General features: G+C 37.2%; 1 protein-coding gene across 1 annotated transcript in view; it reads right to left on the reverse strand.

Annotated features, from left to right (window-relative positions):
- Positions 1 to 9947: 9947 nt before the first annotated feature.
- Positions 9948 to 23833, reverse strand: part of LOC141318465 (uncharacterized) — a 70689-nt gene continuing 56803 nt past the window's right edge. Inside the window, exon 7 of the mRNA XM_073833200.1 lies at positions 9948 to 10115. Coding sequence (XP_073689301.1) covers positions 9948 to 10115 — 168 coding nt within the window. The remainder of the gene's footprint in view (positions 10116 to 23833) is intronic.

The raw sequence follows: 23833 nt of genomic DNA on the forward strand, positions 1-23833 counted from the left end.
TGAAGTATAGAGACAAATGCAATGTTTACTGAGGTACAGATACGAACGCGATGTGTTTACTGAGGTATAGCTGATTAAACAATGTGGCATTCCACCATTCCTGTGCAGTCACAGCCTGGTTTGACGCCCATCCAAGGATGCTGTCCCATTTCCTTGCCCCTTACTCTCCTTTTCTCAACCCCATTGAGGAGTTTTTCTCAGCCTGGAGATGGAAGGTTTTTGACCATCGTCCACATCACCAAATGTTACTCCTGGATGCAATGGATGCTTCATGCCAAGACATCACAGCTGAACACTTGCAGGGGTGGATAATACGGTGGCCGAGAGAGGCCAACGCACTGCAAACAAGAAAACACATGCAAACAGAAAAAACAACAACAAATTAAGAAAACATCTTCATCAGTTTGACAACACAGGCGCTGCAAATCCTCGCAACGCAACCAAACTCAGAAACGCGCTGCGAACACACGAACGCGCTGCATATAGCACGGACCACAACGGAAATGTTTCAGGGGGACCTCAAAAAGTGACGAACCCATCTGGGACCTGATTATTTTTCAGTGGCTGTTGGTCAGAGCAGAGGTGTTATCGGTGAACTATCGCCTTTTAGTGATAGTATAGTATCACTTAAAGGTGATAGTGATATAAATAATCAGGTAATATAGTGATATAAATAATCAGGTCCCAGATGAGTTCGTCACTTTTTGAGGTCCCCCTGAAACATTTCCGTTGTGGGCCGTGCTATATGCAGCGCGTTTGTTAGTTTGTAGCGCCCTCGTGTGTTCGCAGCGCGTTTCTGAGTTTGGTTGTGTTGTGAGAATTTGCAGCGCGTTTCCATATTTGTGTTTGCGTTGCGAGGATTTGCAGCGCCTGTGTTGTCAAACTGATGAAGATGTTTTCTTAATTTGTTGTCGTTTTTTTCTGTTTGCATGTGTTTTCTAGTTTGCAGCGCGTTGGCCTGTAGGATAAGGCAAAATGCAGAAGTCTGGGCAGAATAGAAGATTACTTTTTTTTTATTCTAATTCCGGTGCTTTTTCTGTTTGTATATCTTGCAGTAATATCCTTTTGCAAATAAAGTCTGTACTGCAGCAATTCTGTGTCTGTATTTGTTTTTACATAAACTGTACATTTTAAAAAGCTACTCTGAGATGGACATTTATTTTTGAATTGAATTTCTGCAGCAAAAGAAACAAAATGCATGCATTTACTAAAACCAACCAAACAAAAATGTAGGGAGGCTTCAAATATAAGGGCAGAACTGACAATTAAATAATGCAGTTTCTGTAATTTCAGCTGATTATAGTGTTTTTTTTTTTTTGTCAATGTGTTATGATTGACTAAATGTTCCTGTTGGAAGAGAACATGTGTTAGTGTTTTGACTAATTATTTGATTTAAAAACATTTTTGCAGTGTTTTGTTAGACAGTGTATTGTGTTAGTTTATTATTGTATTTTGAAAATTAGTTTTGGGGTTTAGTTTACAATGTGTGATCTTGAGCAATGAAATTAACCGTTTTGCCAATTGTGTGTTTTAGGTGCATTAAGAGTTTAGTAAACGTTTTAAATGTATTGAAAAAACTGTCATAGCGATTGTACAAAAAAAAATTCAGCAGCAGCTTCTCATATAATAGTGAGAAATTATTTGCGTAAATATAAACCTATTTAGGTAGATCGGCGGCACATTCCCTTCAAAAATAAAATTCAGCCACTGTGTCCTCAGTGGCTCAGATGTTGGTAGTAAATGACTGCTGTGTTTGCTGTTACACCCATCAACTGTACTCCACACTTGCTTAGGCAACATTCTGCTCCAGCGTCGAAACAATGGCAGACAGTTTACTTATCACTCGGGACGGGTCTAGGCTAAAACACTACTGTCTATCATCTGTCGTGGGAGCGGCCTCTGTCGGTGTGACAGCACAACGACACGCATCTGAGAACGGCTCGATATGAGAAGGGGCAAATTATTTTACAAAATTAAAAGAAAACTACTGTGCGGATCTTTGTCATTCTAGGGTGGTTGTGTACACACACTCCTAACACACATTTCAGTTCAAACAGCTTGTAAAAGTGCATTTGGCACAAGATGACCCCTTTAAACCGAGCATATCCACAACTCATAGTAATAACAAAACAATCCAAGGTTTTTTTTTTGTTGCACAGAGGCTAGATTAACAAATAACCAGACACCACCCGACCTAAATGTTCCCATACAGTTTAAAGGGATGGTTCGGAGTAGAATTGACTTCATTGCTATGCACTCCGAAGCCCATGGAAATACCCCATCCAAAGTTTTTTTTACCTTAGTCAAACATTTATGGAGATATTAGAGTTTTTCGAATTGCTTGTGAAGGAGTGGAAGTCGAAAGACATGATGGCCTTTTTACAAATTAATATCCTTATTAATTCTTACACATTTTTAGTAGATGATCTAGCTCATAAATCAGTGTTTAACTTCTAATATTATTTGTTGTTTAATATTAGTAAGTGACTAGAATAGATGCCTTATAGAAAATATTAAAGTGTGTGCCAAATGTGTTTTCTGTCTGTTGAAGTTCTCTTTTCTCAGGGACTGAGATCACACCTCAGGAGGTCAGGATGACCCTCCTGATTGCGTGAGCAACTGTGACCAAGACATCTGTGATTTGGGACATCTATGACATATGTTCTTGATATCCCTTAGACTTGTATTAGTGAAATCCTGTTGATTTGATTCCATTTTTCCAAGAGGCTAACTGTTAGGTGTGCGTGTATCAAGCCACATTGAGTCTTGCCTGGCTAGGCAACCTTGAAGATAGATAAGGTCTCTATGTGTGAATTTGTGTGTGTGTGTGTCAGCCTCTGTCTTTAATATCAGGCGTGACGGCGGAAAGACCATCCTGAGGAGGTTCTTGCCATTTGTTGATGTTGCGGGTCACAACGGGCTTCTGGAAGACAGCCTGTTGTGTCTGACCTCTGATCTTTGTCGCCTGTGTAATCACTTGTTGATAGCTTTGATTTGTCTACCATATGTGGAAAATTTTACAGTTATCTAAGTTGTTGACCAATCAGGATCTTCCTAACCTATGCATTGACGTAATTAGCAACCTCTGTTAGAGTATAATTACTGGTGTTTTGAACATGTACGCGGAGCGGCCTACGAACTCCATTGAGAGTGTTGAAGCTGACTTCTGCTGATGAAACTGCAAACTATTTTCTTCAGTAAACATGACTTCGATTGATTGAATCTTTGACTCCTGGATTTTGTTCATCATATCTGGTCCTTGGGTGTTTTTACTGTAAAATTCCCCTTACAGTAATGGTGGAGGATGCGTGGGCAAATTGTTCTTTGGTGATATCCCTGATCAATCAACAAGGTAGGAAGATTTGTAAAATTATTTCTGGTTAGGGATTGTCTGTGGTGGAAGGGGTGGGAGAAGGGAGAGTGATATAGAGACTCACTCAGACGTGAGTGGGTGACACCAGACTTAGTTGAATTTAGTTGGATTGGTAAACTGTTAAATTTGGTTGAATTGGTAAACTGGTGTCGTGGATTTGAGGTGACACCAGACTTAGGTGAACTTGGTGAATTAGTAAACTGGTGTCATGTATTGAGGTACACCTGTAACATTAAGTTATATATGGTTTGGTATGGTGTACAAGTGCACACCTGTGATATTAATAGTAGACTTAGATTGAGAGGTGTGTAGTAGAAGTAGGTGCATCCTATTGGGGGATAAAAAGCACAGTCCAGTAGGGACAAAACGCATTCTCTATTTTGTGGCACTAAAGAGCCGTAAATGCCAGATAGTGCATTCTGTGGCAATGAGAGCCGTAGAGATGAGATGTACAGTCTGCAGTCTGTGCAGTCTGTTTTAAGTATATGAAATACTGAGAGAATGTAAGACGCTAGAGAGGGGTTCTAGTCGTAAATCGCTCAACCAACTCTCCATTCCTACCACCACAGACAGGGGTACCCCGAGCTTTAGCGATCAGATCAGATCAGTTGGTTAGGGAACAGAGTAACCAAAAAGTAGTGTTAAAAACAGAAATAGTAATACAATAAATGTGCACATCTATATATTAATATATGTTAGGGAAAGGACTGGTTGATCTGGGATGTATCAGGAACAACCCCGAAAGAGCTAAAATAGTTATTTGTATGTTCCTAATTGGAATGGACCTATATGGAAATTCTGGAATATACTTTGCAGTTTCATCACGCAGACGTCAAGTGGAATTGGTAAGATCGCCGCCTCAATCTCTTGCTGCTATCATCTCTTTTGGTTTTTGGTTTGTGATAGAAATATGGCTGATAAATTAGGTAACTTGCTTAATCCTTATAGGAATAATGAAATAGAAGAGAACAGATGCTGTAAACAGCTCTGCTATGAAGCTCAAACCTTAGATATATTCTTAGCCCAAGTGAAATGGTCAGTCTGGGCTTTGATTCTGATTGGGAAATTAAAACAACTTGATTGGCTACATACAAAGAAAGAACCATACAATGTATGTGCCTATTTTTAGAGGTGTAGAGTGGCTATTTGTTAAAAATAATCCCAGAATTAATTGAGTAATGATTTAATCTAATTCTTTGTACATAGAAGATTTTAAACGACAAAGAATGAAATCATAAATCTGTTTTAGTCCCTATTTAGTTGTTGTAAGCTCTGACAATGTATTGGACTGAATTCTGGGTTAGTAAAAACACTGTCTAGACACACAGTTAGGCATTAGCATTTTGGAAAAACTTTGAAGCTTATGTTTTGCTTTCAGAAGATAAGATTGCATTTGACTGCAGTGAAACAATTTGCTTATCTTGCGCTGTGTGGCTGAAGCTGTAAAAGTAACAGAGTCTTGTCCTGAGTTGAAATCAGTAATAACTGATGTTTGGACAAAGGACTAAATTTATTGTGGAATAGAAAATTTCAGCCACTCAGCATCACAGCCATATGCCAATGTTTAGTGAAAAATTATGTTTGTATAGAAGCTTGTAATATTGTAAACAAGTAACATAAACGGGGGTTTAAAGTTAATTTTAAAGAAGTTTAGATAGCATGAGGTAACATATCTGGGTCAGATAACCCCTGACAGATTTAAAGTGCAATTGTCGAATTTCCAAAGCCATAGGCAGAGCTTTGGAAAAACTTTGCCTTTGAGTTGCAAAGTAAAAAAAAAATAAAAAAAAAATATAGAAATTTAAGCTGGGCTATAGTAAAATATATCACATTGAAATTATAGTAGATTAATGGCATGCATTGCTATCAGTCCTGAATCCCTCAGAGTGCTTTCTCTCTCTCATTCAAAGTCAGCTAAATGCTGTAATCTGAGCTTGTGTCATAAATGATAATTAGATATTAATAGTACAGCACAATGTCTCAATGAAAATCATAGACACAGAGATGTTAAATGACATGCTACAGGGAGTTCAAAAATTCTACATTTAAAATTTCATGCAGTCGGAGAGCAATTAGTTGTTAAAAGATTTAGAATCTATAGAATTTTGAACAATAGAAGTGATGATTTGAAATAGTTTAACACTTGCATTGTAACATATTGCAGCCAATAACTTGTTTGTCTTATTTTTAGTCTCCACCATCATACAGGGCCTGATGGCTCTGGCTATACAGCAGTAGCAGAGCATTACACTGAGTGGATGGGTGTGATATTTGAATTCAGAGTAATATTAGCACGATGATTTGAAGATGTCTAATTGATTATATTGATAAAATATTGCTTTGATTAACATGTCTCAATGTTTTAGTACTACTAGGTGGTCTCAATGGCTCGCATGGTTCTTGAGTGCTCCTTTCCTAAGCTGCAGAAAATACCAGATTCTGGAAGAAAACTGTCGAGGATGTCCAAATGGAAAGAGCGGTTACCAGTGTGAATGAGGTGATTTCTCAATGACGGGTAAGATCCTCTTTTGGCCAAGCGGAGGGCAACCTAAGGCAGGGGGTCACCGCCACTGGGCACCTGCCCGAGAAGGGAGGTGTTATATTTGAGATGGTAGCGGAGTTGAGCGGATGCTGAATAGGCCTAAAGCATCGTTAAAGAGGGGATCTGTAAGAAATTACAGCCATCTGCCTCAAAAATGTGCGCTCCTCCAGACCTGATCACCAGCAACCGCATTGCTTGATTGTGACAAGCATCTACAACCTGATGCAAACATGCCAGGGCATCACACCTTGAGGAAAAGGAGCTTATTTATTAAGAGTTAACGGCAATGGGCTTTCAAGAACCATCTGAGACCATGTGATGGCAGCCATTATTTCTAGTAAGACATAACAAAATATCTTTATTCATGTCAGGATGAAGTTGGTTGCTTTACTGACAAGAACTGCATAACATTTGTGGATTCAACATTATGATAAATTCCTGAATCAATGAGGCTAAGATGATATTAAACTAATATGTCTATATCAGTTTTTACTCTTGCAGGTCCTTAGACATGGCATAGGATAATTACAAGACATGGTGGCGGCTAAAGATGAAGACTGCTTTTGCTGATTGAACAGATAGTCTGGATAAATGAAGGTTAAGTAAATTAAGCATTTAAAGTAAACAATTTAAAAAAAAAATGCTGCTAGCATACTTGATTTTAAATAATCTAAATTGAGATTTGAGATAGAAGCTGTAACACTTTTAGCTTTGGTAAGTGAAGTGTTATATTGTAATGAATTTAGTATGATAGTCAAAGTCAATGTCTGGTAAAGCTGTCAAATGATAATTTGCACAGCAGGAGAGAGAGAGACAGCTTGAGTGGAGGCAAGGATGGAACTCTGCCTCTCTTATCGGCCTGCTAAATAAGTTCAACCAAAACAAAGCCATGACAAGCATTGAGACTGGAAAAGAGGCAAGGTAAAAACTATGTTAAACTGGCAGGGAAAAATATTAAGTTTAAATCCTTCAGATTTAACACCAAAATAGTAACCTAACCTATGAACTGTTTGTTGTTGATTTGGGGAACGATTATGTTGCTTTTGTGTCTATATTGTGCCCACAACCTCTGGAATGAGGGTTTTATCGTTACTGTTGGGTTAAATTAAATGGCAAACTTTACAAAAGTTGATCATTCTTAGTGAATATGATGAAAAGAGGACACAGAACATGGACGAGCTTTATATAGATTGGTTATTTGGCTCGGTCTGTTATGAGTAATAACTACTTATTTTGTCCTTTATAATGCTGATTTGAATCACTCTCTGGTTTAATATGTTTCAGAGTGTTTAGGTAAATTGCCATCCATAATGGGGTAAAAACCCATGTCTAAATTTAACTGAGGGTCTAAATTAAAATACAGCTAACTGGTTTCTGAATGATAAAAGGTATATGTTTTAGACTTGATGGCAAAGAAACAGTGACACATTGGCCAAGTCACTAACCAGATTATCCAGAGAGCACCCTCAAGTTATAGTAAGAAAGGCTGGTGGTCAAACAAAGGAGGAATTAATACATTCTAAGAGTAATATGGGTTAAAGGCAAACACAGCTGTAAGGCTGTCTGTGTCTCAAGGCTGAGGTGATGTAATAGTTGGTTTGGTTTTTGTAGAACAGAGACAATTTAACAAAACATTTTGAATCTGCTGGATAACCTGCTGATGGAGGAATTTGGTGACAAGTAGTTTTAATAAATGTTATGAACAACAAAATTGTTATAGGAACTTTGGAACAGTTTATGAACACTTGTCAAATCAAACCAAATTAATATTATAACAACACTGGCATTGCCTGTTGATAATGTGCACTGTTTTAAAACAGCTTTAGAAACTGAGGAAAGAATATTTTCCAGTTTACATCTGAGCAATAGATTTGTTTATATGGTTACAGGATTGTGAAATCTGTCAGTTCTAGTTTTAGAAATTAATGATAATGATCATTGCCAAATGACGAATATGAACGAAGGGTTTTTAAGACGTTGATCAGGTAGCTTGACCTGTAACCATTTTTAACTGACAAGACAATGAGAAATTGCCTTTAAACAAAGCCCTGAGAATTCGCTGAAAGTCCTGAATTATTTACTGTAATCGGAGTACAGTAATATGGTATGATAATTGAGAAGATTGAAATTACAATAATTAGGCATTTGGGTATCAATGAGTAATTTCATGATATAATAATATGCAAGGCAATAACAAGTTAGATACTGACAATGTCATTTGGACTAAACACAATAAAAGGGCTGTTAAGTAACAATTATGAATTATTCTAGGTTTAAGTGGAATAAAGATTATATTTTCTCTTTTTCTATTTTTAACAATGGCTTAATTTGGGTCTTACTCATATTGGGTTTGTTTATTTTAGACAGCCATTGTTTTGGACCCCAAAATGGTCCATGATAGGGAATGAATGAGTGGATTTACAATCCCTCTTCTTGCAATATATATTATAAATAATAGTTTTTGTAAAAATAGGATATCTATCTTGAGAATGCTTATTAATTTAGCTTGGCTTCCATGGAATAAATAAGCTTGATTCTTGTAATCAGTTAATTTTCAGATATTACCAAATTAACTAAGAGGCATTATATTTGGATAAGACAGGTAAAGACAATTGTGTCTAAGATAATGACAGCCAACAATGCACTACATGCACTGTAGGACTTTTAGTTCCAGTGTAGTTATTAAAGGGAAAAGATATTCAGTTGTGCTCACAGGGGTTGTGAGAAGCAACAGACCAATTAAAGAACTGTTTCCATTGAAGAAGTATAATACTTGGGGTTGACAAAAATGTGCAGTATGCTTTTGGCCAATAGTTGGGATTGATTTTAGTATGTTTATATATAAGGATGTTTGTTAATTATCATTTGTTAAGGCTGACTATAAGTGAGCAAATTTTGTAGATGTTTTATCGCAGATACCAAGTCCATTACTAGAACGGAACAACTACATGACCATCTTAAAGGTAACTGCTTTAGCGCCAGTTCGATGGTCTATAATGTCACTGCTAGATGCATTTAAATAGGTTTAATTTGTGTTTGGAAATTATTGCTAGCAGAAAAAAAATAATACGAAGAGAGCACCAAGTGAATGTTACATTTACAGTAGGAACGTTTTTACGGACTTGACAGATTCGGTAGAGGAGTTTGTGGAAGTTTTAAAGTATGCTTTGTACGCACTTGGAGGATATCTAGGACTAGCTGTCTTAATTATTTGGAGGATGGTTTGTTGGTGTTTCTTGTACGTTTTTAAATATGTCTACAGGACAGTGAATCCTGTGGAAGGAGAGATGTGACTGCTGAAGCTGTCAAACAGCTTACATCAACAATTGACCAAAGACAACATCAACGCCCTGTTGTGAGTGGAAGGTGGGAGAGCCCCTGCCATGGGGACCGGAATTTTTAGGTTCCGGCTTGTCCATGATGGGGTGAAGAGACGATTGTGACCCGCCAGGGGAGCATGACTCAAAACCTCCGCCTTCCGTAGTGACCTCACTTGGTAGACCGGACGTGGAGTATTGGACTCCACAATTGGTCTAAACGGGGGATTGAAGGAGTGGAAGTCGAAAGACATGATGGCCTTTTTACAAATTAATATCCTTATTAATTCTTACACATTTTTAGTAGATGATCTAGCTCATAAATCAGTGTTTAACTTCTAATATTATTTGTTGTTTAATATTAGTAAGTGACTAGAATAGATGCCTTATAGAAAATATTAAAGTGTGTGCCAAATGTGTTTTCTGTCTGTTGAAGTTCTCTTTTCTCAGGGACTGAGATCACACCTCAGGAGGTCAGGATGACCCTCCTGATTGCGTGAGCAACTGTGACCAAGACATCTGTGATTTGGGACATCTATGACATATGTTCTTGATATCCCTTAGACTTGTATTAGTGAAATCCTGTTGATTTGATTCCATTTTTCCAAGAGGCTAACTGTTAGGTGTGCGTGTATCAAGCCACATTGAGTCTTGCCTGGCTAGGCAACCTTGAAGATAGATAAGGTCTCTATGTGTGAATTTGTGTGTGTGTGTGTCAGCCTCTGTCTTTAATATCAGGCGTGACGGCGGAAAGACCATCCTGAGGAGGTTCTTGCCATTTGTTGATGTTGCGGGTCACAACGGGCTTCTGGAAGACAGCCTGTTGTGTCTGACCTCTGATCTTTGTCGCCTGTGTAATCACTTGTTGATAGCTTTGATTTGTCTACCATATGTGGAAAATTTTACAGTTATCTAAGTTGTTGACCAATCAGGATCTTCCTAACCTATGCATTGACGTAATTAGCAACCTCTGTTAGAGTATAATTACTGGTGTTTTGAACATGTACGCGGAGCGGCCTACGAACTCCATTGAGAGTGTTGAAGCTGACTTCTGCTGATGAAACTGCAAACTATTTTCTTCAGTAAACATGACTTCGATTGATTGAATCTTTAACTCCTGGTTTTTGTTCATCATATCTGGTCCTTGGGTGTTTTTACTGTAAAATTCCCCTTGCACTTGTTACAGGAGTGAATGGTACATGTGATGTATCTCGTAAATTGCACCACTAAACGTGCAAGTAATCTTACCAAACTTGTACAGTAGTGTAAATAGGTTATGTACTCACAAAACGCTGCATCGGAACATTTGTAAGTCCACCATGAGTGTTTTAAAAACACGTTTTAGCCGATCCCTACTAGTCTCAAAAACTACAAATGGCGACACGTCGACGTCACTTCCCTGGTTTGAAAAAAGCACGTAAAAGTCCTCCTACAAGTTGACATGCACACAGATGTAGTAGGAGGACTTTTACGTGCTTTTTTCAAACCAGGGAAGTGACGCCGACTTGTAGTTTCTGAGACTAGTAGTTCTCGGATAAAACGTGTTTTTAAAACACTCATGGTGGACTTACAAATGTTCTGATGCAGCGTTTTGTGAGTACATAACCTATTTACACTACTGTACAAGTTTGATAAGATTACTTGCACGTTTAGTGGTGCAATTTACGAGATACATCACATGTACCATTCACTCCTGTAACAAGCAATTTGAAAAACTATCTCCATAATATCTCCATAAATGTTTGAATTAGGTAAAAAAAAACTTCGGATGGGGTATTTAGATGGGCTTCGGAGTGCATAGCAATGAAGTCAATTCTACTCCGAACCATCCCTTTAATACTTTATGCATTTCTTCACTAATAAAATAGATAACATCAGAAATACAATAACAAATGTAGATCCTAAAGCGTTTGACACTTCAGCGTCAATCATTGCATCGAAGAAAAACTGCAGTGTCTATGATCCTGTTGCCGGTTCACCACTGATCCTTCCTTGGACCACTTTTGATAGATACTGACCACTGCAGCCCAGGAACACCTCACAAAAGCTGCAGCTTTGCAGATGCTTTGACCCAGTCATCTGGCCATCACAATATGGCCCTTATCAAACTCGCTCAAATCCTTACACTTGCACATTTTTCCTGCTTCTAACACATCAACTTTAAGGACAAAATGTTCACTTGCTGCCTAATATTAAAAATATAGAAAAAATATAATATATCACCCACTAACAGGTGCCATGATGAAGAGATAATGAGTGTTATTCACTTCACCTGTCAGTAATCATGTTATGCCTGATCAGTGCATTTATATTGTCATAATTTTACACCGAACCTCCAAATTAATATAGAACCACACTTAAAAATTATATTTTTAAGTGTATAATTTAAGTTAAATGGCATCGTTTTACTAATTTACCTATTATTAAAGCACTCTTCACATAAACCATTAATTCAAATTTAATAACTTTATTCAAGCTAAAGAAGTTTACCAGTGAGTCGAGTGAGTTCTATTTTTTTTCTCTCTCTCTCTCTGATTTACATCACTGACTGACTGCAGCAGGTTTCACTTTTAAAGCAAAACATGTCGCGGATCTGACACCACTCTGACATTTCCATTTGGTTATTCTTTTTTCTATATTTTTAACATATGGCATAGTTAAGCAATATCTACTGATGAAGAAGAGTGCTATTGTACCGAATGTTAGCATGGCTGCTAATTGTGATACTGATTTTATGCAATTCAAAAACAAAGTTAATATCAAGAGACTTACATAAAAAAACAGTATTGTCTGGTTTGCTCTGTATAGCCAACAAAAACAATTGAAATATTGATACATAAGACTTTCACTTGAATCTCTGCAAACTGTTTTCCTATAAGAGGGCTGTACCAACATCAGATGTTCAACTTCATTGATAAAACAAGTTCCTTGACTACTGATGATTTTTTTTTCTTAAATCCTTGGAAAGAAGCAGCAAACAGTAAAATCAGGTATGGTTCACTTGTTTCACTTGTTGAACAGAATCTTTTTTTTCAGGAATTACAGAAAGTCTATACATGTCTTTGTGTTTAGATCAGTGTACTTAATGTGTCTTTGACCTTAATAATGTATGTTTTGTCCCTTGAACCTAATCATTGCTCATAGGTAACATTGTCCCTTGAACCTAATCATTGCTCAAGGGTAACATTACACATTCTGTTAGGAGCTATGAGTAAGATTAAACAGTCATTCTGCATGATTGTGGTTGTACTAAAGCCCCAAACTTAGTTTTAGTTTGTTTCTTTTTTTTCAGGAATTACAGAAAGTCTATACACATCTTTGTGTTTAGATCAGTGTACTTAATGTGTCTTTGACCTTAATAATGTATGTTTTGATTATACTGTGTTGTAAATAAAATGCATATCATCAAAAACTTCATAATTTTAATATTCTCACATTATTTCTTACCTGACAGTCACAGTCTCATTGATGGGCCATTAGAGGAGGACCCACGGCCGTAGCCAGCTATGAGGTCACCGAGGTCCGGACCTCGGTCATTTTTTTTATATTCAAAAATAAAATGTCGAGCTCTCTGAATGATTATTTAGCCGTTTAAACCACCTCATTTAACATGAGTTTTTGCAATTCATGTTGCTGCGAGAAGCTAGCGCAGTGAACAGCGCTTGAGAGCGCGTTGAGTAAGAGCGCGGGTGCAGCCTCCGTTTGTTGTCAGATCCACCTATTATACATGTTTTTGTTACTCGTTTTTCCAATTTAGTGTGACATTTTGAGACGTTTATAAAGTGGAAAGTTGAACGTTAGTGTTAGTGATATATTAATCTTATTTACAAAACACAAGCTTTGAACTTATTTCGGATATCTTTTTCTTTCTTTTTGTAATTGTTTGTTTTTCGTAGCAATATCTGGCAACAGAGACAATCTGTAACTTAATTTCTGACAGGAAGATACCACAATCGGTAAGACAAACGCAGTGATCATCGTTAATATCTGAAAGAAATGTATAACACTATCAAAAACAATAGCATAATACAAATCTGTTTGTTACAGAATGAAATAGGCTACTATGCCAAATAACGTTAACGTTACTGGCCAGCAGGAAGACGTCTCATGCTCTTTAGTTAACCTTAAGTCATCAAAAAACATTAATTAAAGCAGTGTTTCTCAACTGGTGGGTCGCAAAAACGATTTGAGTGGGTCGCGGAGTGTGCAGTCAAAGAAACAACAAAAGTAATTCTGTTTTTTCTGAGTATTATTTTGAAAGACGTGCATGAGCGGTTGACTTTTCTATCAGTAACATTACCTGAGAAAAACGCTTTTTCCTCATTCAGTATCTATGGTCAAATGAGATGTTGTCAAGTTTTATGTCAGTGTCATTAACGTTATTTTTATAACTTGTTATAAAATAAAAATTCCCTCACCTAAAAAAAAAACAAAACTTTCCAGTCCTGTCATTCATACTGTGCTCGTTGCGCGCACTCTTCAACTACACACGCAAATTTACCATGGTAAAAGACCTTAACCCTCAAAATGCCACTTTATTTTCACTGTGTTTTTGTAATGTATTTCTATTTCAATGACTGTGGTCTCGTCACATACCAACTTATTAACAAAAGCTATTTTTTGGAACTGCTACCTTACCTTTACCTGTTACCTTATACCTCATACAATCATCTACATGTCTGTCTATTTTGAAGTTTAGGCTCTATGTAGTGCATTTGTGGGTGTTATTATAGCACAATTCTTAACACCTTACTTCGGACCTCACTAATTTTCAGACCCTGGTTACGGCCTTGGGAGGACCCCTTGTCTTTTAGGTTTGAATCACTAAATATGCATGGTCATTGTCACTCCCTCGCTTATGGCCTTTTTAACACAAAACATGTCTTACAAAAGTTAAAGCAATATATTGTTTTCTGTGAATGAAAAAGCAGTCTGTGAAGCCTTAAAGGTGCCATTGAATGGAAAACTGAATTTACCTTGGCATAGTTAAATAATAACAGTTCAGTACATGGACATGACATTCCATGAGTCTCAAACACCATAATTTCCTCCTTCTTATATAAATCTAGTATTTGCAAAAGATAGGGTTGCCACCCGTCCCTTAAAATACGGAATCGTCCCGTATTTGAGAATGAAATTGCGCGTCCCGTTTTGAATCAATACGGGACGGGTTTTGTCCCGTATTTTTTATAATTTTTTCTAAAGCAGCGTCTCATGCAGTTAATCAATGCGGTAAAGCCAGCTGCGGTTCAGAAAAACACGGTCAAGCCAGCCGCGATTGATTGTAAGTGTGCGCGCATATTACAGTGATTACGGTAGTTTCAGAAACAACAGAGAGAACGTGCTTGCAGAGCGCTTTTCATTTAGACGCCCAGGACTGAGAGATAATACTACAAAGTGCTCGTGAATTTTTACTTACTTATTTATTTGCATTTCAGCTTTAATATCCGTTTTATTTATTGGTGTAATTTTCTGTTCTTTTCTGAGAAATGGGACATTATTAGAGTCTAATAAGTAGAAAAAAAAAACAATGATCAGTTCTTATTCAGGACGGCCATATTATATGCAAAACTCATATGAAACCTTTTTACTGCAGCATTTTTGAGATATGGGACATTATTACATTTTAACGGGATATATAGACCCCATTTCTAAAAAGTAGAAAAAAAAACAACAATGATCAGTTCGTATTCAGGACGTCCCATATATTACTGCAGCATTTTATTCAGGACGGCCCATATTACATGCAAAACTCATATGAAACCTTTTTACTGCAGCATTTTTGAGATATGGGACATTATTACATTTTAACGGGATATATAGACCCCATTTCTAAAAAGTAGAAAAAAACAAAACAATGATCAGTTCGTATTCAGGACGTCCCATATTACTGCAGCATTTTTTAGATTCCCCCCCCCCCCCCCCCCGAATGCGTCCCTTATTTTTGGATATTAAAAGTGGTAACCCTAGCAAAAGACCACCGAAAAATAGGTCAATTCCAACATATCACTGACTGTTACGAAACTTTCCCAGGATTGTTAATAGTTACGCCTCCAACATTTGCATCGCCCAATCAACACTAACATCAGTACATCAGTTAAACAAGGCAAGCCATTGAAGGGACACGGTTAGCTTAATGCTAGCGGTAGCCTGTTACATTGCAATACATAGGATTTCACTTACCACATAAACAGAGAGATGACTGCGCTGATGATGCCGAATGATTTACAGATCCCGAGCATTACTGACAACAAACAGCTGAACGTGTGTGGTAAGGAAGCACTCCCTCTGCATTATAACGTTACACAGAGCGAGCACAGTAATGAGACTAAAATGTCGGCGATTCAAAATGGCAGATTCAACAAACCACATATTAAAAGCGGCTAGAGCTCCTAATTAAATATATATTTTTATCCACCCATACAGAAATGTAATATATGACATATATGTCCCTATATCAGAAGTGCTACTCTCATATATGTTTAATATAGGGCAATATATTATTATCACATATATCCATCTTCTGGATATATGTAGATATATGTTTATAACATATATGAATTTCCCATAGTACAATTTGTATATAAACATATATTGAAAGTATATATATGGTTTTACTTTTATATGGTATTGCATGTTAAGACCATATATGTTTACAATATATATTAAAATGGTATATTGTATTATATGATATGACCATATATGTTAACAATATATATCAAAATTATATATGGTACTCTGTTTTGACCATTTTTTACCAATTGAATTTATGCAAGTTTATTAACCATATATGCCTAAAAGATACTGCTTATTGTAAATCACATAACAAAATATTTTTTGTAGGGCCGGGACTCGATTAAAAAATTTAATCTAATTAATTAGAGGCTTTGTAATTAATTAATCAAAATTAATCGCATTTTAATCGCATATAAATATTTGACCTGAGAACAGTGAAAAGTATGTTTTTTTATATGGATTTTTAGTATACCATTGAATAATGACTGAATACATAAGCTTAAGCAACAAAATATTGTTTATTTTTGTTCAACCAAGTCCAACAGACCAGTGCAATATTGCCATTAAGTGTAGCAATAGGCTCGATGTCCTGCGGTGATATGCGAATTCCTTGTTGCATAGCTTGCACACAACCATGCTCTTATCGACGCTTCCATCCATTCCTTTTTTATAACAAAATTTCCCATCCACTGCCTGGGCCAACCAAAGCGGTCCCATCAGCTTTTTTGTCCATGTTCACTGTGGTTTGTTTTGCTGCGTCCCAATTCGCCTACTTATACTATGCCCTATAAGTATGTAAGGCAAGGCAAGGCAAGTTTATTTATATAGCACATTTCATACACAATGGTAATTCAAAGTGCTGTACATAAAAAGGAATTAAAATCACAATAGCATAAAAATTTAAAATAATAATCACAACAATAAAAACAAAATTAAGAACATTTAAGATGATTTAAAAAAAATGATTTCAAATTAATTAATACAGTAAAATGATTATACATAAAATAATGCAAACTGTTCGGACGTAGCACAGTGCTCATTCAATAAATGCACAACTGAACAGGTGAGTTTTGAGTCTGCATTTAAATGTGGCTAATGTATTAGCACATCTGATCTCTTCTGGAAGCTGATTCCAACTGCGGGCGGCATAATAGCTAAAAGCGGATTCCCCTTGTTTTGTGTGAACCCTTGATATTACTAACTGACACGATCCTAGTGATCTGAGTTGTCTGTTAGGTTTATATTCAGTGAGCATATCTGCAATGTATGTAGGTCCTAGGCCATTGAGTGCTTTATAAACAAGTAAAAGTACTTTAAAATCTATCCTAAACATAACTGGAAGCCAGTGTAAGGACCTAAGGACTGGTGTAATATGCTCTGATTTTTTGGTTCTAGTCAGAATCCTGGCAGCAGCGTTCTGTATGAGCTGCAGCTGTCTAATGGTCTTCTTGGGAAGGTCGGTGAGGAGACCATTACAATAGTCTACCCTGCTGGTGATAAAGGCATGAACAAGTTTCTCCAAATCTTGACGGGAAACAAAACATTTAATTCTTGCAATGTTTTTAAGATGATAGTATGCTGATTTAGTTACTGCTTTGACATGGCTACTGAAACTGAGGTCTGACTCCAGAATCACACCCAGATTCTTGACTTGATTTTTTGTTTTTTGACCCCTAGTGTCAAGGTACGCATTTACCTTATGAACTTCATCTTTGTTTCCAAATGCAATGACTTCCGTTTTCTCCTTGTTTAACTGTAAAAAGTTTTGGCACATCCAACTGTTAATTTCATCAATGCATTGGCAGAGAGAGTCAATGGGGCTGTAGTCATTTGGCGATAAGGCTAGGTAAATCTGGGTATCATCTGCATAGCTGTGATATGCAATTTGGTTCTTTCTCATTATTTGACTTAGTGGGAGCATATACAGGCTGAACAACAGAGGTGCTAGAATTGAGCCTTGTGGGACTCCGCATGTCATGGACGTCCACTTAGACTTATGTTCTCCTATACTCACATAATAGCCTCTCCCTTCTAAGTATGACCTGAACCATTTGAGAACCATCCCAGAAAGCCCGACCCAGTTTTCCAGTCTATCTAGCAGAATGTTATGATCGACAGTGTCAAATGCAGCACTGAGATCTAGTAATACCAGCACTGATATTTTGCCAGAGTCTGAATTTAGGCGAATATCATTTATTATCTTTATGAGCGCTGTCTCTGTGCTATGATGTTGTCTGAAGCCAGATTGGAAATGGTCCAGGTATCCATTTGAGTTTATGTAGTGATTCAGCTGATTGAAAACAACCTTTTCAATAATTTTGCTTATAAACGGAAGATTTGAAATTGGTCTATAGTTGCTCAATATGGTGTTATCAAAATTTTTCTTTTTCAGAAGGGGCTTAACGGCTGCAGTTTTCAGGGAGTTTGGAAAAGTCCCAGAAAGAAGTGAGGTGTTCACCACTTTTAAAAGATCTGCTTCTAGACAGCTAAGCACACTTTTGAAAAAAGATGTGGGAAGTGTGTCGAGGTGGCAGGTTGACGATTTGAGGTGCTGTACTGTTTCTTCCAAAATGTTGCTATCGATTTCTTCAAAAGTCGACATAATGACTTCTTTTTGAAATTGCGGTCGAATCTGTCTGACCTCTGCATAACTTGAGGGTGTGCTAATTGTCTTTCTGATATTATTTATCTTCTCAGAAAAGAAGGAAGCAAACTCATCGCACTTGCTGTCAGAGAGCAGTTCACTAGGGATCTGACTAGGGGGGTTTGTTAGTCTCTCAACGGTAGCAAAAAGAGTGCGAGTGTTGTTTAAGTTGCTGTTTATAAGGTTTGAGAAGAATGTTTGTCTAGCTTTACCTAGTTCAACATTGAAAGCATGAAGGCTGTCTTTATAGATGCTATAGTGAATTTCAAGTTTCGTCTTCCGCCACATCCGCTCAGCTTTCCTGCATTGTCTTTTTATTATCTGTACTGCTGTTGATTTTCTCCACGGTGATTTCTGTCTTCCGGTCATCTGTCTGACCTTCACAGGTGCGATGTCATCAATGACATTCTTAACTTTTGAGTTAAAGGAGTCCAGGAGAAAATCAACAGAGTCTGCAGAAATGCTTGGCATTGAAGATATAGCCTTCATAAATAGCACACTAGTGTTATCGTTAATGCATCTCTTTCTGACAGACAGATCTAGATTCAGTGGTAGCAGAGATCAATATATCAAAGAAAATACAGAAGTGATCAGATAGTGCTACATCCTTGATAACAGTGGATGAAATGTTTAGACCCTTACTGATGAGTAAATCAAGAGTGTGTCCACGATTGTGTGTAGGCCCATGCACATGCTGAATCAGGTCAAACGTGTTCAAAACTGTTATAATTTCTTTTGTAGTTTTGCTTTCTGCCTTGTCTATGTGAACATTAAAATCCCCTGCAATAGCAAAACAGTCAAACTCTGAACAAATCATTGATAGCAGTTCTGTGAACTCTTCAACAAAGGCTGGAGAGTATTTTGGAAGAAAATACTTTTTTGTGAAGAAAAGTACATACTTTTGAGTATGTAGCAGAATAGTAGACAAGCTTTGGGACATACTACTTCGTCATAACTGCTTCTTTAACGGACGCTCTGTTGCTTAGTTACCTGAATCCTGTCACTGTTTAAACTGCCCTGTCAATCATCACAGTTAACATGATCTACATTTCGTTTAATTTAATTTCCTACCGTATTAGAGAGAAATGAAGAGGCACGTTCTTTAACGAGTCTTTCATGCCGAGAACTCTGCTCTTGTGTTTGCTTAATTATGCATTTAAACATTAATGACCAAACCTATCATTATAAATGTTGCTGCACATGGAATACAGTATAACACGGATAACATTTAAAAAATATTTTTTTATCAGGTTACACACTGATTATTTATCACTCAAACCCCTTTCTCTACCTGTCCTTTGGTCGCGCATATCCTCCATGTTTGTAGTTTAACACTTTTTATGCATGTTTGTAGTTCTAATCGAATCCTCGTTCACGGTGCAGTGTGTTGTGGGCAATATTAGCAGTTAGAGTGTGCATTGATCGTTAAAGGGATAGTTCGCCCATTTAAGACATGAAGTTGTATGCAATCCTTACCAGCACTATAGTGTATACACACTGACCCACTCCGTTGTCACCTCCCTGGTCAGAGTTCTGGCCGCTGGAAGTTTTTCAAAAAAGTAGTAACGGTTAGTTTCCGGGGCCACAAAACTGTGCGTTTTTACGTGAAAAAATTATATGCGTTTCAAAGCTTGCTTAATTTACATCACAAAAAACACTCCGGGCAAAAATCATACCTTAGTTTTAATCGGCACTATTTTCTTTCCATTTCCTTCAATCCGCGCTGCTGTCAATGTCAACAGTGCGCACGTTCGGATCAGCTGTTGATAGCGCGACTCGCTGACAACATGTCTGACTACGAAACTTGTACCTAAATCCCTATATACTGTTTTTATATTAGACCTCTTTTCACGTGATTTCACTGGAGTATAAACATCAGATTGTTTACCATACAGTTTAGACATGGGATCTCCAAACTCCAGGCGTCGTGAGCTACTGTCTTGCTGGTTTTAGATGTTTCTCTGATGCAAGACACCTGACTCAAATCAACGGGTAATTAGCAGGCTTGTTCAGAATGTCTCATTTGAGAAAGGTGTCCTGTCATAGGGAAACATCTAAGTCAAGAGCTGCAGGAATGTAGCTCACGATGACCGGAGTTGGAGATACCTGGTTTAGACCTACCTGTATGTGACTTCAAGCACACTTATAAACACGATGATACCGACACACGTTCCGCATAGTTACAGACAATAACAGCAATAGCGATGCATCATATTTTGTTGTGTTATATAGGTTCAATTCAATTCATTAGTAAAGACATTTGCCGATTTTCTCGCCACATAGACAGTCGATTGTTGTCGATGCTATCATTGCCCCGGTTAGCATATTCTCATTGTAGCCTAAAAACTGGCGTTAGCTTCATATAAACCTGTCGTATGCGACATAAAGTTAGTAAATAGAGCTTACCCGTGGTACTGGTACAGCAGAACTCTTTAAAATCCGTTTTTTTCTTGTTCCTCCTTGGTTGGGGATGTAATCGTCTTCGCTAAAGTGAGCACTGCATACACGAAAATCCTTCATACTAAATATTTTAGCTCCCGCAGAGTAGCCGATGGCAACCAGCCAAAGCTGTCTCAGAGCTATATCATAAACAGGAAAACGATGAAATGTGAACGGTGATCCCGCCACATTCTTGTAGTCACAACCTGGAAATTTACAAGTTCGCACCATTGTTATTTTTTACTTTTTACGTTGTTGTCATGCGAGTGTGTGGAACAGCTGATCCGAACGTGCGCACTGTTGACATTGACAGCAGCGCGGATTGATGGAAATGGAAAGAAAATAGTGCCGATTAAAACTAAGGTATGATTTTTGCCCGGAGTGTTTTTTGTGATGTAAATTAAGCAAGCTTTGAAACGCATATAATTTTTTCACGTAAAACGCACAGTTTTGTGGCCCCGGAAACTAACCGTTACTACTTTTTTGAAAAACTTCCAGCGGCCAGAACTCTGACCAGGGAGGTGACAACGGAGTGGGTCAGTGTGTATACACTATAGTGCTGGTAAGGATTGCATACAACTTCATGTCTTAAATGGGCGAACTATCCCTTTAAGTAGTAGACCATCCGGGAATCTTTGGAATACTTTTTTAAACATACTACGATTTGGGACATACAATACTATTTAGGACGGACGCAGCTTGTCTGAACGCTAGTTGGTGCTCCAGTATAATCGGTCCGCTGAATCTCATCCAGTGAGAAACGTTCCGCGGTGCAAAACTAAGTGCGATTAAAATGCGCTAAAAAATTAACGCGTTATTTTTGTGTAATTAATTAATCTAAATTAACGCGTTAAAGTCCCGGCCCTAATTTTTTGCTTAACTTTGTTTTCAATTCAGTTTTCTGGGGAAAAAAAAAGAGATGAATATATACCCTGTTCAAAAAATGCCAATTTACTAGTTACTTGTAGTAAAAGGAATGTATTATAGAGTTATTGAGGGGGGAAAAAACACTTCATGTAACTGTTTGTCCATATGTGCTCTCATCATCACTGAACTAAAACGCATTTCATAGAAATACGGCCACCGTACTTTTGCGCATGCACCAAAATTCAACAACATCCGCGCTAACGGCAGAGTCTGAGCAATGGCTGGGGCTAAACAAGTCATCTGCAGTAAGATGTTTTTCTTAGCAAGTGGAAGGATAACAAATGTGCCAATACCTTCACATAATAAACGACAATGATTTTATTGACGGGCACGAAGACAGACCGACATCACTGAATGGAAAGGATAAAACGTCTTTGAATGTGGCAGCGGTGCAGGTAATTTATGCTAATTTACTCAACGCTTTATTCCTACGCTAATATTACATAGAAACTAAGTGTTATATGATTGTTTTGGTCTGCAAGAGCCTCTTTCTCTATATAGATCAGCTAATATTCCCTGTCATTGTTTGATATATGATGTTATGATTACAGCTGCATTGATGTGTTTTGCAATTTGCTCGCGTTAAAGTTAATTTTACCTATTGGGTAAATTAACGTTAGGTTAATCTGTATGGAGATACTGTGAGCTCTTTGTTTTCACTGGATAAGCAATGCCACATTTGGAAATTATTTAAAGCTGTCTGACAAAAATAATGGATGAAAATTGTAATGTTTATCTCTGAGATGTAGTCTAGACTAGAACTATAAAGCTGCACGAAAAGGAATTATTTAAATACAAGCACCTTGAATTCATATAGTAAATTACAGTACCTGGTTATATTGCACCAAGTGCATTGACATGTCAGTGACATGCCTAGAGTGGGTGCATAAGCACATGCATGTGCATATTGCATAAAGGTATAGTACACTAAAGGATGTGTTTATGGGTTTTAAAAATATGGTTAATCTATTGTAGTAAGTTTTGTTCATATATTTACTGATAATTGTGCTATTCTCGTTTGTGTCCCATGAATAGGTAACGAGTCCCAAAATTCTCAGAAAACAGAAATGGAGGCCGAACCTGCAGATGTGGATGACAGTGATGTGAATGATGGAGCGTCTACACAGAAAAGGTTAAATATGTAAACAAATGAAATCAACAAAATATTTCAGTTAAAAATGTGTCTCCATGTACTATTTAATAAAATTCTAGTGCATTTAATCTATTAAATAACAGTAGAGAGTGAGGTTTTGGATATGGTAAGATTAAACTTATTTTAGTGAATGAAGTTCCACATTTCAGCTATCATTTTGTTAGGGTGGGTACACAAAATATTATTTTATCCTTGCTTCTAGAAAATCCTCAATCTATCTGCTTTTTAACAGCTTCATATGGCCGTAAACATTTATCTTTAACGTGGCTTAAGCACTATAGATTGTTAAAGTTTCACTTTCACTGTGACAAAGGCAGCAAATGTGGTGCGGAAAACTATTAATTGACTATTCTACAATTAATTGTACTATAAATTATACTACAATTGGAAAATACTGTAAATTGATAACTGTTCGGCTTGATGACGTTTAATGCCTCCGACAGAGCCTGTAGTCCCATTTCGCAGCATCAAAATCAAAAGAGGGGTTTAGCTGGTGTGTTTTATGTCATAGAATAGAATGTGAAAGGATTATGAGTTTGTGTGAACGCCGGACCTTATTAAGGGATTTAATCAAAATTGTCATTCAAAAACCCATGTCATAGTTCCACCCCTCTATTTCTTTTCTCCAGGCCAAAATGATGCCCATATTAGGTATTATGAATGTCAACACTTTATTTAATTGATGCTAAATAGCAAATTAAATTGTAACCTTAGCTGTGAACTCTGTCATTGAGCATTTGGATTACTATAGTTTAGTTCAAGTATATAGAGACATATTATTTGAATGGGCATGCAGGCTGTGCTCTGTTGTTCTGCCATGTCCTTGTGGTATCTGGGAATATTTTACAACTACAACTTATAATTATTACCTAAATAATGCGTATTCTGCAGTTTTAAAATAATGTTTAACTTTACCAACTAT

This window comes from Garra rufa, chromosome 1 (genome assembly GCF_049309525.1).
Source record: "Garra rufa chromosome 1, GarRuf1.0, whole genome shotgun sequence".
Taxonomy (NCBI): domain Eukaryota; kingdom Metazoa; phylum Chordata; class Actinopteri; order Cypriniformes; family Cyprinidae; genus Garra; species Garra rufa.